Raw genomic sequence first — 16,391 nt, 5'->3', positions numbered from 1 at the left:
GTAGGACCAAACCACAAACAGCTGTACCAGTTGGTTATTTTTGTTGTTGTTGTTGCTGTTAAAATGGAGACACTATCTCCGGGTTCAAGTTGACACCTGCTTTTCCTCCATTATGCCAAGTATTTGAGTTTGGCTCTGTGGTTTTGGGTCCCTGGATCCTCCTGCCAAGACTGCAATAAAGCAGACCCATTTGGTGACAAGTGACAAGATATTTCAAAATAGAATTACACCAAGTCTGCAGTGCTGGCACTGTCATTGGCTTTAAGGTGTATTAAACAAACCAAACTATACAATATGTCAAAAGTATATCAATGGGGGAATATGATACGTTCATTCTAGACAACAAAATTGCCTCACCTGGGTTAATTTAGGGGTGACTCAATTTCAGTCCATGGGTAATGGTCACTTTACTACATATGTTTCTGAGGCTCTGGCTTGCTTTTTGCTGGTCAGAACTTTCACAAGCATCTCCTTGGATGTTGGGGAGCTAGTGAGACAGCTAAGACCTCAAACCACAGATCATGACTGATGCTACTGCTCTGCAGAAGTTCTCGAAACCTTATTGTTTGAACAATGCTTAAAGCTATTTCTGCCTTCGCAGCTGACCTTTCAATCAGTAGGTTTTTTTCACAATACCAGCAACATCTGCAGTGTGGATAAAATAGAATCTTGCTTTTTAATAAGCTTTCTTCTATTTGATCTTAGTTTAAGAGACTATAGGTCTCCCAGGGTCTGTGTGTGCATGTGTGTGTGTAAATTCTTATAACAACTCTTTTGTTTTAAAGACTGAAAATATTCCATGCCCATTCCCCATCCCCACTTTGTCTTTTACTTTAAAAAAATGCCTGTTTCCTATCCTTAAAGAAAGGAACAACTTTGAATTTAATTGTTTCATTAACATAATCTCTTTGCTCCTGATAAGACCTAAGGTGAAAATATACCAAGCAGACACTATCACACTGTTGTAATTTGGTCAACCACTCGGGTACTATCAATATCCACCATTTCTACACACTCAATTTCCTCCCGGTTTTCAGGATTTTTCTTTTCTTTCCTTTTTTTCTTAGAGGGTGGCAGGAAAGTCAGTATCACAGGTAAAATGGCAAAGCAGTGAAAGAAGGTGACAAATGCTATTAAAAACAAGCACCTGAACAGTGTACAGGTCAGATTTGAAGGCACAGCTGCAAGAGGAATCAGACCAACAATATAGCAGAGGTAACTCTGTAAAATAGCTACCCCGTGCACTTCCAGGGCATTTTTTACCCATTTAGTTCTTGTAAAATCCTTGCCCAGAACAAATGTGGATAACAGTGGAGCACAATTGTCAATTGTGTAATTAATTCCATAAATTAAGCATAGCACAGAAATGCAATCCAGTTCTACTTTCCACAAAGTCATGAAACCTATCACTCCAAACTCCACGGACACAACCGTTAGAGTGATCCAGACATTAATCAGAGAATCTGCCACCAGGAATGCCGAGAAGAATAGCAGGAACAAAGCACTGATGCAGGAGTTGTGCAGGGGAGCTCCCAGAGAGGAGGCGTATCGATCCATGTACACAAAGGATGGATTGAAGACGATGAACTTCACCTTGGAGGTGACAGAAAGTCTCCTCAGGGTTTCCAAGAGATCATAGAGTTCTTCTCTGTTTGTTTCCATGGTCTTGGCCACCAAAAACATTCTGGAGGCCACTACATCGACCTCATCATTGTACTTTTTAGAGAAGATGATGTCCTCTTGAAAATGTGAAAATTGGGGGGCTTTCAGAAAGGAATTCCTCAACATGTCTGTGAAATTTTTCTTAGGCAAGCCAGTGGATACGTTGAGTTTCCGAAGGTAATTTAAATAGCTCTCAAACCAGGATATCCGCACAAACCCCTTGGTGTATTCTAGAACATCTTCTTGGACACTGGTGTTCCAGTACTCTATGGACTCATATATGTAAAACCCAATCACAGGACTGTAATTGCTAAAGTACTTTTGCTGGGCAGTAGTGTACTCAATGGTTTGCGTCGCAGTTGCTACAATGTTACTAAGGTCTGACCCTTCACTGACCTGCAGATAGCCCATTAAGGCAAAGGAAATATAAATAAGGTAAAAGAGAACTACAAAAGGCTTGACATAGGTGTTGGTTATCCAGTCACAGTAATAGCGTTTGAGGAAACATACCAATAGGTGACTCTCGTAAGTGTTCGCTTCCTCGCCTTCAGTTGTGTCCTCACTGAATCTGGCTGTTAGGAGAAACCTGTACCATGCTGGCTTCTCCTGCAGTGCCTCAGGCTTTGGGACTTTTCTGCAGAAGATACTATGCTGGTAATTGTTTTCTATGTAGCCAGTGAACACCAGGCTGGAACCATAAAACGAGAGTACATAGAGGTAGTTGAAGAAGATTGCAATACAGGAATTGCAGCAGAAAATCCTGGCTGCCTCAATGTTCGTGAAAGGGCTGGCCCCTATGCCAAAGGTGACCAGGTACATGGCAGTGGTGAGAGAAAAGGAGAGCATGGAGTCTGCATAGACTGCTGCAGTTCTCTCTTTAACATGTTGGTCTTCTCTAGTTTTCCTCCAGGAGGATAACATTTCAAAAGTCCCATATAATCCATGACCTAAGGGGGCAGAAAAAGACCAGAGCAAAAGTTTAAAGAATTAATCTCTTTTAAGAGGAGAACCAACTTGATCATGAGGGATTACTGGGTCAAGGGAAATATAACCAGCCCTAGGGGTGACAGGTTTGTAAATGTCAATGACTTCTCCTATGGGGAGATAAACCCATATTTTGGTGACTTGTAAATGTTAATGGTTAGTGAAAGGGCAGCTAGAGGAGCAAAGATCTTCATGTGCCCTCCGGCTTAAGAAAGCTACATGAACTTTTGCCTATAGAGTGCTAAGTGGACTTGTGCCTATGTCTCATGGGGATTATATATATCAATAGCTTAAGGTTGTTGGTACAGTTTGTGTTGGAACCCTCCAGAGAAAATGTATGGACACACATCATTTTGCTTTACATCTCGCTAGGAGTCAGTTTAGAGGAAGGTGTGGTGGGCAGAGGGTTCTGAATTAACGTCCTGTCACCTCATTTGAAATTGACCAAGTGGAGGGCTCTCGTGAGAAAGAGGTAGTGTGTTTAATTTGAGTCTTGACAGGAAACTAAATCACAGCCCCTCCTTTTTTCTTTCCCAAACATCAGAGCAGGAAGCAATAAATCTGAGAAAGAGGGAAGCAAAATTAAGCAGGAATGAGTTAGAGTGAAGAAGATGGAAGAAAATACAGAAGAAAAAAGATTCATAGGAACTCTCTTGGTTATTGATAAAAATTAGCATTTGGTGTGAAGGTTTATGACTTGCCATTTGTCTTCAGGGATCTATTTGAGTAATTTGGTTGTTCATAGATGACGTATCAAGCAGGCAATGGCTCTGTTGGCTTTCCGCACTATTTGGCATGCTTGTGTGGGAGAGAGCCAGGTCAGTAACCTATTTCCTTAACTGCTTAGTGCTGTTGCCTCCCTTGTTAGTATTCCAGCAATACTGGAATAATAGCAGAGGCACAGCAAGTGTTCATGTTCTGGCTCCATTTTACTGCCTGGGACCTGATCTAGCACGACTTCTACCACCTCTCCTGGTTGGAGCCAGACACTTCCCCACTGTGCCTTCCTCAGTTTCCAGGCCATTGCAACGTTGGAAAGCCCACCAAAGTGACCCATTATGACTTTTAATAACCCCTGTCTTGGCACTGGAATCAGCAGATCTAATTTTCTGCTTTCACACTTTGGCACATTCAATCCCATTATTGAGGATAATAAAATCTTTACCCTGTGGTACAATAGTCTTGTTTTTAAAAAGGAATTTAAAATTTCCAGTCAAGCATAATGCTGAACAAAGTGAGTCACTGTTATCTTGTGTGTACAATAATGAAGCACACGTCTTCCCTCATGCCTAGGCTGGCACTTATATTCTTATTGTGAAGTCCTGGCCTCAAACCCAAATGCCCATTTCACAGTAATGATATAGACCTGTTTCCTCCGAGGAACTTAGCATTTATCTTAATTTATTAGGCATCATTTTACAGCCACTTTTAGAGCTCAGGTCAAGATTGTCAATTTGATAACTAGCACTGTGGCCTCTATTAAATTGGAGGTACCTAAACTCCCCAGACATGAAGTAAAGAATGCACTAATTGACTGGCATCTTGTTGTTAACTATATTTAGGTAGTTAACTTAGTCTCGGTAGGAAAAACTGTTGTCTATTTCTACTATGTTCTCAGGATGGACCAACAAACCTTTGGTTAAAAGTAACCAATCCGCTTATGAGTGAGAACATGAACCCTGAACATTTACCATAATACTATAAGAAAGGAATTGGCAGTAGCTGGAAACTGCCAGGGGAGGGGGGGCACATAACATTAGCAAGGGTACCTGATTTCAAACCAGCCAAAGTGGGGACCACTTGTATACCTAATCCTGAATTGTACTGCACATCTTTAAAATAAAATAAATTAAAAAATGTAACTGATCCCTTGATGATGAAGGTAAAAAGAAAATTAATGCCTCTGGGGCACCCTGGAGAAACAATATTGACCATTTTATCTAGGGCCATGTTGAGCAGGTAAACTTTGGTGGGGAAAACACACTTCAAGGGGTCACTGTAAATGGCAAGTGACCTTTTAATGGCATTTAATTTCCAGAAACAAAAAAAATATTTTAAAACTTTTTCAGGGCTTTAGTACTGAGTCATTAAATGTGGTAAGAAAATGAGAATGTCTATAGAATCAGAATTAATTGTATAGTACAATTTAAATTAAATGTTTTGCAATTCTTTAAAAATCAGTGTGATAAGGGTAACTGCACAATGAATATTTATATACCTAATCCTTAACTGTACCCCACAATTTTAAAATAAAAAATATATGTAAGAAAAAAAAATCAGTGTGATGTTTTGTAATGACATCATCTGATCCTGACTCTTGTTGGAAAATACAGTAAGAATCCATTTCTTACTTTGCTGTTAAATTATCTTAGAAGCTAATCTAAAGAAGAAATTTGAATTAACAGGGCTATTAGGTGACAAGAGTGAGGCTCCAGAGTCCAGAATGAAAATAATCAAACTCAAGGAAAAGCAAAAGTAAGCTATTGGCTTGTCTTGAGTTCTGTCGCTGCATTTTAAATGCCTTGTCCTTCTATAGGTTGAGCTTTTTGTATTGGGTTCTGACTGTTTTTGTATATGTTTTTGGTTTTGGGGGCAGCTCCAAAGAGAATTCTCATTTTATTCTTATGGGCTTTTTGGAAACAATGCCTTTCCTTTATTCCTCTTGCTACAGGTGTGCGCAAGCAGACACTCACAGAGGCTAGAGGAAGCCCTGAGAAAGAATATGATCACTCAGCATTTGTTGTTAGTCATCACTTCCCTTGCCTCTAAAGCCCTCACCATTCCCAATAGGCTAGATTCTTATTTCTCAAGCCACACCTCTCTAGCAGATACCTATACCCTAAACTCCACAATGGAGTTGTATGGTGTCTTATAAGAGCTCCTTGGATTTCTGGGACAGTTGCTGATGCCATAACTGGGCCTCTTTCCTGAAGCTCAGTCAGTCAAGGGAGGGACGATTGCCAACACAGCCACAGGGGCCTCTCAGGGATTAACAGCCTGGAGTGCCTGGCTGGCACTAGACCCAGCTCACAGCTGGGTATTTATGCTGAAGAGGTTGGCCTGTTACCCTAAAGGAAAGCCTAATTGTGAGGACCCTGTTTCCTGGCTTGGACTCAAGGGGAGACACACTCCAAGAGCCCTAGGACATGAGGAATGCCCTGCTCCCCAGAATACTTGCTCTAGAATGACAGCTGAATTCTCTTTGGTTTTGGTTTTCAAGGGTGTCTTTTGTATGCAAACTCATCAGGGACAGTGGTCTACTGAAGCAACTTCCCTTAGGTCTAGGGAATGGGAAAGAGAATAGAAATGGGGAGGGAATGAAGAGGACATGGCAGGTAAGAGAATTTCACAGAGACTAACTTCTCAGTTTTTCCTCCAGACAGTCATGGCCTAATCATTAACTACCACTCCAGAAACCGGGCCAAATGGAGTTAAGGAAAGGCAGAGATAAATAGATTTTGGTAGGTTCTGTTCCTCTCCACTTTCTTCTCTCTTCTGGTGGCTCCCTTCTTTAGCATCAGCATCATTCATCGCTCTTTTGTCTTTGGAGCTGGAGTCCAGCAAGCAGGACTCTGAAGCCAAATCTTACAGATGTGGGCAAACAGATACTACATGTGGACTGAAGATACTTTTCAAGATATGTCAGGAATCAACATCCTGACATGCTCACATTCCAAGGAATGTTGCATCATCCCAGGGCACTCCTTCTCTTGCAGTCTATGTGAGGCTGAAGAACTGCCAGAGACCTCTTAAACAACACATACTGATTCCTCAAATTTTGCAGATAAAGAGGCTTTGAAAACATTTGCTTGCCTTTTAAAAGCACATTTAAGATGTTTGTTTCTATTTTTGTTACATGCATAAGATCACATGCATATCAGTATGTGTCAAGATACACACACACACACACACACACACACACACACACACACACACACACACACACACACACACATACACACGTCCAAGTTCTAACTATTCATGAGTGAATGCATTGAGGCAAAGAGGGTTTTCAGTCAGGTCCTGGGTTAAAGGACAATAGAGCTCTTTGCCAACATTTAGGCATGATTTGTACTAAGAGAGTGGTTTCTTTCTTTCTTTTTTTTTTTTTTTGAGTTGGAGTCTCATTCTGTTGCCCAGGCTGGAGGCAGTGGCATACACATGACCACTGCAGCTTGGACCTGCTGGGCTCAGCTGATCTTTCCGCCTCAGCCTTCCAAGTAACTGGGACTACAGGCGTGCCCCAACATGCCTGGCTAACTTTTATTTATTGTAGAGATGAGATCTCACCAAGTTTCCCAGGCTGGACTCAAACCCCTGAGCTCAGGCAGTCCTCTTGCCTTGGCCTCCCAAAGTGCTGGGATTACAGGCTTGAGCCACTGTGCCTGGCCGAGAGTGATTTTTAAAAGGAAACTGCTTTTATTAATTTTATTAGCAGTAGACTTTGGAATTGTCATCTAGTAAAATAAAATGCTGAAGAATTTAGGCTAATAATTTTCCTCTTTTCCAAATAATTTTTATATCAGGTTTTGGAGTCAATGAAGAGAAAAAGCAGCCCAGATGATAACACTAATGGTAGAAAAAAACTCAACAGGCTAATCCTCCAGTCACTCAAGGTGACTGTCAGGCACACTCACAGATTAAATCTCACTCTCACCTGGATCCTTTTCTGTGGCCTGACCAACGCCTTCAGGGTTGTTTATAATCCAGTAAGGCAAGAATCTACTAACAAATAGTTGAGAGTTAACCTAACTTTACCCAGTAGATATGCTTCTGGAAAGTTGTTCATAAAGTGGATCATATTTTAAACTTTTAAAATGGTTTTGTTATCAGAGACAGTCTGAATGATCTGGATTCTTTTTTGCTGTTATTTGTTGATGAATAATCATAGGCAAATTGATCTAGTTTGTACTTCTGGATTTTATAAGTCCGATTTTTCTTTAGGCTCAGATTCTCCTGCCTTTCCTGGTACACACAGTCACGGCACAGAGGCTGATTGATGCCTTCAGGTGCTACTCACATTTTAATCCTTGCCATACTAGCAGTATTTCCTCATTTTGAGGAACTCAAAGTGAGGAATGGCTGAGAAGATGAAGAAACGGGATGGCTTGCTGATGAATGATCTTTCAGTTTTAGTGTGAAAACATTTAATATCGTGAGTCAATGAAGCCATTTATAGCATGCCTAGGCAGTGCCAAATTTCATATATGAAAATAAAATTACTACATTCTTCTAAAAAAACCATAGAATATAATGCATGAGTGAAATGTACTTAAAATATATTTTATTCTTAGACGAGTTTCACTAAGTAGCTCATGTTTACATATGTTTGTCTTTCGATGACATCAACATAAATTCATGATTTTTGTTTTTTTGAGAAGAAATTTAAAGTGTATATATATCTGGATAGAATAACATTTATTTTCAGGGAGAAGTTCATTAATTGGGTTACATTTACACTTTGCCTGTTATAAACATTTACTTTATAAGCTGAATTGTTTGGTTTATCATAACCTGTTTTGTCTCACAGTTAAGAGTAAGAGTAAAGGTGTACTCTGCTTAAGTAAAGACAGATGCTCACATCAGGGGAATACACAGATCTTATTCTTTGTACCAGCGATGCATCACATTTTAAAATTTGAATCAGAGCTTTGGGTTTTAACCTTAGAAATGATTTTCATTGACTAGATAGCTGCAAAAAAGAGCCCTAGACATGAATTTTCTAATAATTCTTCCTTGTTTAAAGATAAGGTATTAAGATAGTGTGTGTAAGGTGCACTATTTAAAACCAGTGTATATTAATAATGTATGCTATGGTCATTGTCTAATATCATTTTATATAAAAGGCAGATGTAATAATAAATGTATGTATATATGGCATATCTTATTTAAACATTTTATATATTTACATATAAAGTACTTGAATGTATAGCATATACCATATACAGATAAATATATAGTATTTATATTTAAACATTTAAACAATGTAGATAACATGTTATAAACACATTGCTATTATATAAATTCATAAGTAAGCTTACTGCATATCATATTATATATGACATATAATATAGTAATGTGATATGCAATATATATTATGCATATAAATTATACACACACATACATATTGCTGGCTGATGTGAAATTTATTTTACTGATAAGGCAAAGAAAGGTTAGTGTTGTTACACCAATCAATGCAGATGCAGAGAAGAGGCTTTAGAATCCCTCTCTCTTGGGCTCCATCTGTCTACATTTTGGTACCTGGCTGATAAAGTAGCCTAGGTGAAATGCAGGGTTTCCTTGACAATGACTGTGAATCTGCTTTGGTTGTGAGCTCCTATAGACCCATCTGGTCAAGACTATCCAGTCATGACTTTTTGAGATTCTAGTCCAAATATAGATACTAGGTGGTTCTCTTCAGAGTCCATTTTAGCTGTGTCCCAGTGTCTCGTGCTGCCCAACCTTTATAGGGTCTGCCACTTCTCCATTCCCTGGGTAAGACTGGGTAGATAGATCACACAGAGGATACCTGGGAGTCCTGGGTCAAATACAAAATTCCCTTGCATTTGTTTGCCTGACTTCTGTCTTCCTAGACCTACATCCCCAGTCCTACTCTTGTCTTACTTTATGGTTAGGAATAGAACAATAAAATTTATTTTGTTCCCTCTCCCCAAAGCTACTTCTCTCCATCCACCCCTCACTGTAATATGATTGGTGAAACATAAGAATAAAAGGATGAGAACTAATTACAAAACCAGATTACACAATCTTCTTGTAAATTAGTCCTGTTATGACCATGGGCTATTACCAAAAATTTTTGAAAATATTATAAAATAAAATGTCTTATTTTAAAGTAGATTACACAAAATGTGCACAAAATCATGATAAACCAGTTTTTTACTTCTAGAAATTGCTGACCTTATTACTAATTTATATGTAAGCAGAATATTTTTATAACACTCAAATATAGTCCATTATGCAGATTGTAATATTGTTGCAAGTAATGGATTTCTACAATAATGTATTAGGTTTAGCCATCCAAAATTACCATTTTTGTAGTTAAAAATGGCTGGATATTGGTACAAATTTTGTAGGTAAAAAATGACTGGATATTGGCAGTTTCATAATGTTTAAGTTTTATTATTATCTGGCTGTTATTTCCCATATGCTCTTTTGATTTTAGGAATATATCAGAATACTCATCAGAAAAGCAAAACCTTTCAAGTTTGTTTAAGTTTAGAGCAAAAATAATAAAGAGTTTCACTTTTTCAGCTGGAACTAAATTTTTTGCACAAGAATTTTTGTACCTCCTTTCCTATGAGCTCCATATACTGCATCATATTTCAAGTGGCATCACATGAGAACAATTTCTTGAAGAACTGAACCTGATCTTCTGGTTTCCACCAAATATGAATAATCTTAGCATATGTAGCTGAAAGAAACCAAACTTCCCTGTTATTATTCTTTTTCTAGCACTAATCCACATCCTTTCCTCCTTTCACATCCTTGGATCTGAATAGCCTAGTAGATAATTCAAAAAGAGGAGGGCACCCTGGATCTGATATTTGACACCTCAAAATCTCAGATATTTGAAAAAGGGCTCAAAGAGTATTTTTCTTCTCATCCAATCTCTGGGGCTCCTGTATCTTGACAAATGCAAAGATTATTGTGTCGTAGATTATCATGTAAACTAGATTATCACGTAGAAACTAATGTCCAAGCTATTTTTCACCATGACTTCAAGTCTCCCCTTTTTTGCTCTACAGAATGTACATGAAACAGTAAACTTTCCAGATGTAGAAAAAATAAGAAACTTTCTTCTGTTCTCCTCTATATTCTCTAACATTCCATCTCTTTGCTCATTTCTGACTGATCGGCAAAGCTGTGGAAATATTAAGCCTGTAAGGACAGCTTGCACATACAAAACCTATGCCAATTTCTTGAATCATATTCAACTGAAGAACAATAGTGTAAACTTCATCCTTTAAATAAAACTCCATAACAGATTAAAATGATGAGCATCATATATTAATATTTACAAATGGCAATTCAAGTACCTCACTACTTGAGAGTAATATAGTTTGGAAAAAGGGATATTATTTTATGCATGATAAAAGGTATAGACCAAACAAACTCCAAATTATAGTAACTAAAAAATGCCAGTGAGTATTTATAATACTGTAGACCTTTTAGTTTTTTAGCTCTAAATACACTATCTGACTCATCTGGACAGAGGTTTTGGCAGAAATGAGATTGTCTGATATGCACAACACTGATTAAAAGCAATCGAAATCATGATGTATCTATGCTTACATCATTGCCAAAATGATTCATCTGTGTAGGATATATTCTTATTGCCAGAGATGTCACATATCATCTTGGCTAGAAACATTCAGTCACATCCCATTATGTTGAACTCTCAGAGTTTATTCAGATTCTTTCCTCTTCTGGAATTTTGTCAGGTTAATACTGCTTGACACATGTGGTCTTAAAATTTTCCATTCTAAATCTACAGCCATTTTGGCATTTGGCTGGATCTGGCCTTATGTGACCGGTATCACACTGACAATGCTTAGTTTGTTGAATTTTAAATCTATAATGTTTACTACATTATAGACCGATTGACAGCCAAGGAAATGTCTGCATTTGAGACCTTTTCTAAGATACATTTTCTTCTAAACGAGGCTATATTTTTAAAATTTGATTTGATATTGTATTTACATAACATGCTAAATCAAAAAGTTTTGCTTAAATTTTCTTAGCTTAAGCATAGCCATTTTATGTTATAGACAGGCAAATTTAAGCACTGGACAATAACTTACTGACTTGTAGTGCAAAACCCTTAGCACTGCATTTCTTCTTGGTCATTTGAAATATTGGCATCTTAGGACTAGTCATCAAAAACCAGAATTAAACATTGGCTTTGAATACAACGTTTATGAACCTGCTCTTGCCTATATTTTATTTTACAATCAGACGCTTAAGAATGAAGAGTTTATCTGAGAAATACAGAAGGGCAACCATTCCAAATCCAGGCACTGTTAGTTTTATGAGTATATTAAGCACCCATTACATCGTGTAAAGTGTTTATTGCAAATGGGCCTTAGCTACTAAAACATGTAGCTTCCTTTTATGTTGTGACTAAGTAATTTGAGAACTCTTTGGACAACAAATGTACAGAAAGGTTGCACACTGATTGTCAGCAGGGAAAACTGCCATCAAATCAATGTACGTATCATTCATCACAAATTACAAACAAGGGCTTATTGGGCACCTGTGGTGCATGGTCTCTTTCACTGCAAATACCAGATTTTCTGAATCGAACTGTAACATAAAGTTTAGCGATACTCAGTCTCTGCAGAGTTGTGGCACTACTATTTCTGAATTTATTTTTTAAAAACTATTCCCCTGCTAACAGCACCTTTCCATCTTATCTCTTACATCCTTCCCTGCATCAGTAATATCTGGCATAGTCTATTTTGCGTTGACTTTTACTTATGATACTTAAAGCCTTCTTAAAAAGTACAAAAAAATAACATTTAAGAAATTTTAAATATTGTGATTTATTTTGTTAAAATTAATTTTAAGAAGTTTTGAGGCCAGGCGTGGTGGTTCAGCCTGTAATCCCAGCACTTTTGGAGGCCGAGGCGAGAGGATTGCCTGAGCAACTTGGTGAGACCTTGTCTCTACAATAAACCACAAAAATTAGCCGGGCGTGGCGGCGTGCGTCTTAGTTCCAGCTACTTGGAAGTCTGAGGTGGAAGGATCGCTTGAGCCCAGCAGGTCTAGGCTGCATTGGCCGGTAATGTGTCACTGCACTCCAGCCTGGGTGACAAAGAGTGAGGACTCCAACTCAAAAAAAAAAAAAAAAAAAAGAAGTTTTGAATATTACAATTTCATTTTACCTTGTGAAATTAACTTTAAGACATTTTTAATATTGCTATTTTATTTTACTTAAAGTTAATTTTAAGAAGATTTAATATTGTGATTTTCTTACTTAGTACAATTAATTTTTAAGAAGTTTAAAATATTCTAACATGCTATGAGTTCACTAGTAACAACCAGGAATGTCATAAAACCAGCACGTCTTTTTCCTAGCTCCAATATCCTTTTTCCTCACATTAAAAACCTTGCTATCTCCCTTCAGTTCCCCACCCTTTTCTTATTCCTGTTTATCTTCCTCCCACAAAAGCGACAACAAAAAAGCACTGTATTTTGAAAATGAAAAGCTAAAAAACAAAATAAAACACACCCCCATCTCCAAAACACTTAAGCATGCGACTAATCGTGAGCTAAACACCTTAATTTAAACTTGGACTCAAGCCTCTGTGGAAGCTACCAATACTCAGTCCTACTCTCTTCAAGGAACTGCCCTGTATTCCAACAATCGGCCCACATAGTCTTGGGGTTATTTTAAAGAGGGAAGTTATGCTGCTTTCTTGACAGGCTGAGTTCAGGAGGAAGTACAGCAGCCTTCTCTGTTGTTTTGTCAATGATAAGTAAGCTGATCTAGCAAGTTCTCAAGCTGCTCAGTCTCATCACAATATGCAACTTTTGACAAAAAGTACTAGTATATATTTATTGACTCCGTCTCAATTCCCACAGGCCACAGAGCATTAGGGCAGAAAGTAATTCTGTGGCATTGCAGCCCCACCAGCCCTGCTTATCATTTTACCATAACGTAGCTGAGGTTTCCTGAGGAAATCTCAAAGTTAAATCTCAATGCCAAGTCAAAAAGTTTTGCTTAAATTTTCTTAGGTTAAGCATAGCCATTTTATGTTATAGATGGGCAAATTTAAACACTGGACAATAACTTATTGACTTGTAGTGCAAAACCCTTAGCATTTCTTCTTGGTCATTTGAAATATTGACATTTTAAGACTGGTCATCAAAAACCAGAATTAAACATTGGCTTTGAATGCAAAATTTATGAACCTGCTCTTGCTTATATTTTATTTTACAATCAGATTCTTAAGAATTATTTTCTACTATTCCGAAACAGGGCATAAGGCATACTAATGAATTCAACTGTGATTATTTCCCAGTCAATGAAAAGTGCCACTTCATTTGTCACGTAGTATCTGATTCCAAATGCCATTTTAATTTTGCTGAAGGAATTGATGAGAAATTGCCACAGAAAAGGGGGAAAGCTAACCTCTTGAATCTTTGGCCTACAGCAACCCTGCCATCAGACTTGCTGGGAATGCCATCTTTGATACCAGATGGACAGAGCAACTAATGCTAAGACTACTATGGCTTTGTTTTGACCACTATTCCTATCAGAGGATTCCTGTAGCCCCCTCTCCCAGAGTGAATATACTGGAAGCACAATGTCACCATCACCACATCACATTATAACATTTTCCTGAGTTCATAGCAAGAACACGAAAAAGTTACCTTCCTATGATGTCTCACACATCACTTCCAAAGTTCTTGTATAGTTATCATGTCCTTTCATGTGATGCTCACATCCACTCTATTTATAAGGTGGGGAAACTGAAAGTAGCAGACACTATCAGTGCCCAAGCCACATGCCCTGCCATTCACTGTTCTCAAGCTTGCTGAAGGCTTACTACTACAAAGTCACCTGAGGGCTTCCTCTAGCTGCAGGAGTGTGCTCAGTCTTCCCTGGGAAGTGCTGGGGAGTTAACTATCCTGGGGAGCAACCTTCAATGGATCCCACAAGGTTTCTGGGTAAATAGCCCAACTTCCTCACCCCTCTGGGAGGACCTCTCCTGAGGTGTGTTCTACAAGATCTCTCAAAGGTCCCCAGTGGGACTGGCACCCAAAGCAGCAACCTGCTAATTAACATGCCTTGGACTGTCTGCTTTCCTGTCTCATTTCCTTACTCCCATACTGGTGCTTCCTGGGCTTACCTTCCAAATAAACTCCTTGTCTCTAAATCCTTGCCTGTTTCTGGGGAAGGCCAGCCTAAGAAACTGGGGTACAGGGAAGATTATTATCTGCTAAATACCACAAGCTACTTAATGGAGAACCAGGACGGGAACCCAGGACTTTGGGCTTCTGGCACATTTACCAGATTAGGTTGCTTCTTGCTGATGACCAGTGCTTTATAGAATTGGTCCCAGGACTTCTGGGAAAATGAAGACACTATAAATGAAAGAAAGTTGTTAGCTAGCTACTCATGGCTTTTTAAGAACCCACTCACCACCACCAGCGGGAGGAAACAAAAATGAAAGGTAATAATTACCTAGCATGACGAAAGGGACTCCCAGGAAGGTGGAATTGTATTTTCCCCCAGTAAGATTGATGATCCCAGCTGCAGTGAGGGTGGCCAGGCTTATGGTCACCAACCCGAGCAGGCCTAGCCAGGGTTTGCTGCGGACGCAGTCCTGCATAGAGCAGCAGAGGATGGCCATGGTGACCACCAGGATCAGGCTGGTGACCAGGTAACGTTCTGACACACGGCTGGTCTTCTGGAAATCTTCCCTCAGTGATGAGGATGTATAAGGGTACATTTTGACTTTGCTGTTGGATTTCTGGAACAGTCTGACAGTGTCGCAGAAGCTGGACTCCCACCTCTCGGCCACCATGTCATTGAGACTGTTGATTGACTGCAAGTAGTAGGTGAGCTGGATAGCCTCTGCAGACTTCACTCGGTCCTTGCTGTGCACAGTGACACCCCCAAGCTGGTGCCCATTGTACACAGCCCTGCCGTCCTTTAAGTGAGTGATCGGGTATGTGATAGCAAAATTGGTCCGATTGGTGGCCCGAGCATTCTTTAGCTCTTCCAGGACGTGCACTATGTCATCCACGATGCAAGTCTTATCATTATTCAGGATACATATGTGGGCAAACGTGTAATTAAAACCAGGCCTTGGAACCTGGATCTTGGTCACAGCAGCATGCAACTGTGGGGAGAAATGACAGTCAGTGTTTATTACCAAAAGGTAGACATTAATAAGTGATATTACCTCTGTAGGCTCAACTATTTCTGTTCTCTGGTTTTTGAAGGAACGAGTCATTCATTCCATCTCTAAGCTAAAGAGTTCAAATGAAATATTATAACCTTAGACCAGAAACAGGGAGTAAGGATGCAGAACACACATTTGACCAGTGGTGCTCACATTGTGGCCCCTAGACCAGCAGCATCAGCACAGTCTGGAAGCTTGTCAAAAATGAAAATTCTCAGGCTCCACCCTAGGTCTGGTAAATCAGGATCTCTGGGGTGGAGCCCAGGAGTCTGGGTTTTCACAAGCCCTCCAGGGAATTCTGATGCAGCTAAGGTTTGAGAAGTGCTGCATTAAAGCATTATTTCCACATGTTCTGTGTTTGTGACTTAATCTATCTGTAATGGTTGAAAATATTATGTAGGTCCCCTGTTCAGTCTCCCTCTTGAAATGTAATGTAAAAAGTGACCTAAGCTGTAATCCTGAATGCAGAGGTCCTCTGCAGGCTTGTCCTTTGCTGCTAATTTGCAGGGCAGCTAAATTATTTTCTCATCAATTCAATCACTCTCTACCATAAAAGACAAGAGGTTCACCTTGAGGGTCCTTGTATTCTCTGGATTTCCTTGCCTGCATATATGGAAAGGGAGCTGTGATTGTACATGGCCGAATGGGATACATGGGAATCATGCCAAAGGAGAGCAATTGGATTTTCCCCGTGTTGAATTTGCTATGCCCAGGTACTAGACACCTACCATCAAAGTGCACAGGAGAATACAAGCACAAATGTAACTGTCCCTATTACATGCCAGGCACAGTTGTAGGCTTTTTATTCAG

General features: G+C 39.2%; 1 protein-coding gene across 1 annotated transcript in view; it reads right to left on the bottom strand.

Moving 5' to 3' along the window:
- Positions 1 to 840: 840 nt before the first annotated feature.
- The window catches only part of PTCHD1 (patched domain containing 1), a 51,969-nt gene continuing 36,418 nt past the window's right edge, over positions 841 to 16,391 (bottom strand). Inside the window, exons 2-3 of the mRNA XM_008072123.1 lie at positions 14,858 to 15,518; positions 841 to 2,609 (exon numbers count right to left, since the gene is read on the bottom strand). Coding sequence (XP_008070314.1) covers positions 955 to 2,609; positions 14,858 to 15,518 — 2,316 coding nt within the window. The 3' untranslated portion in view covers positions 841 to 954. The remainder of the gene's footprint in view (positions 2,610 to 14,857; positions 15,519 to 16,391) is intronic.

The sequence above is a fragment of the Carlito syrichta genome, unplaced genomic scaffold (assembly GCF_000164805.1).
Source record: "Carlito syrichta isolate Samal-C Ts95f unplaced genomic scaffold, Tarsius_syrichta-2.0.1 Scaffold114318, whole genome shotgun sequence".
NCBI classification, from domain to species: Eukaryota; Metazoa; Chordata; class Mammalia; order Primates; family Tarsiidae; genus Carlito; species Carlito syrichta.
This window is presented reverse-complemented; position numbering and strand designations above follow the sequence as displayed.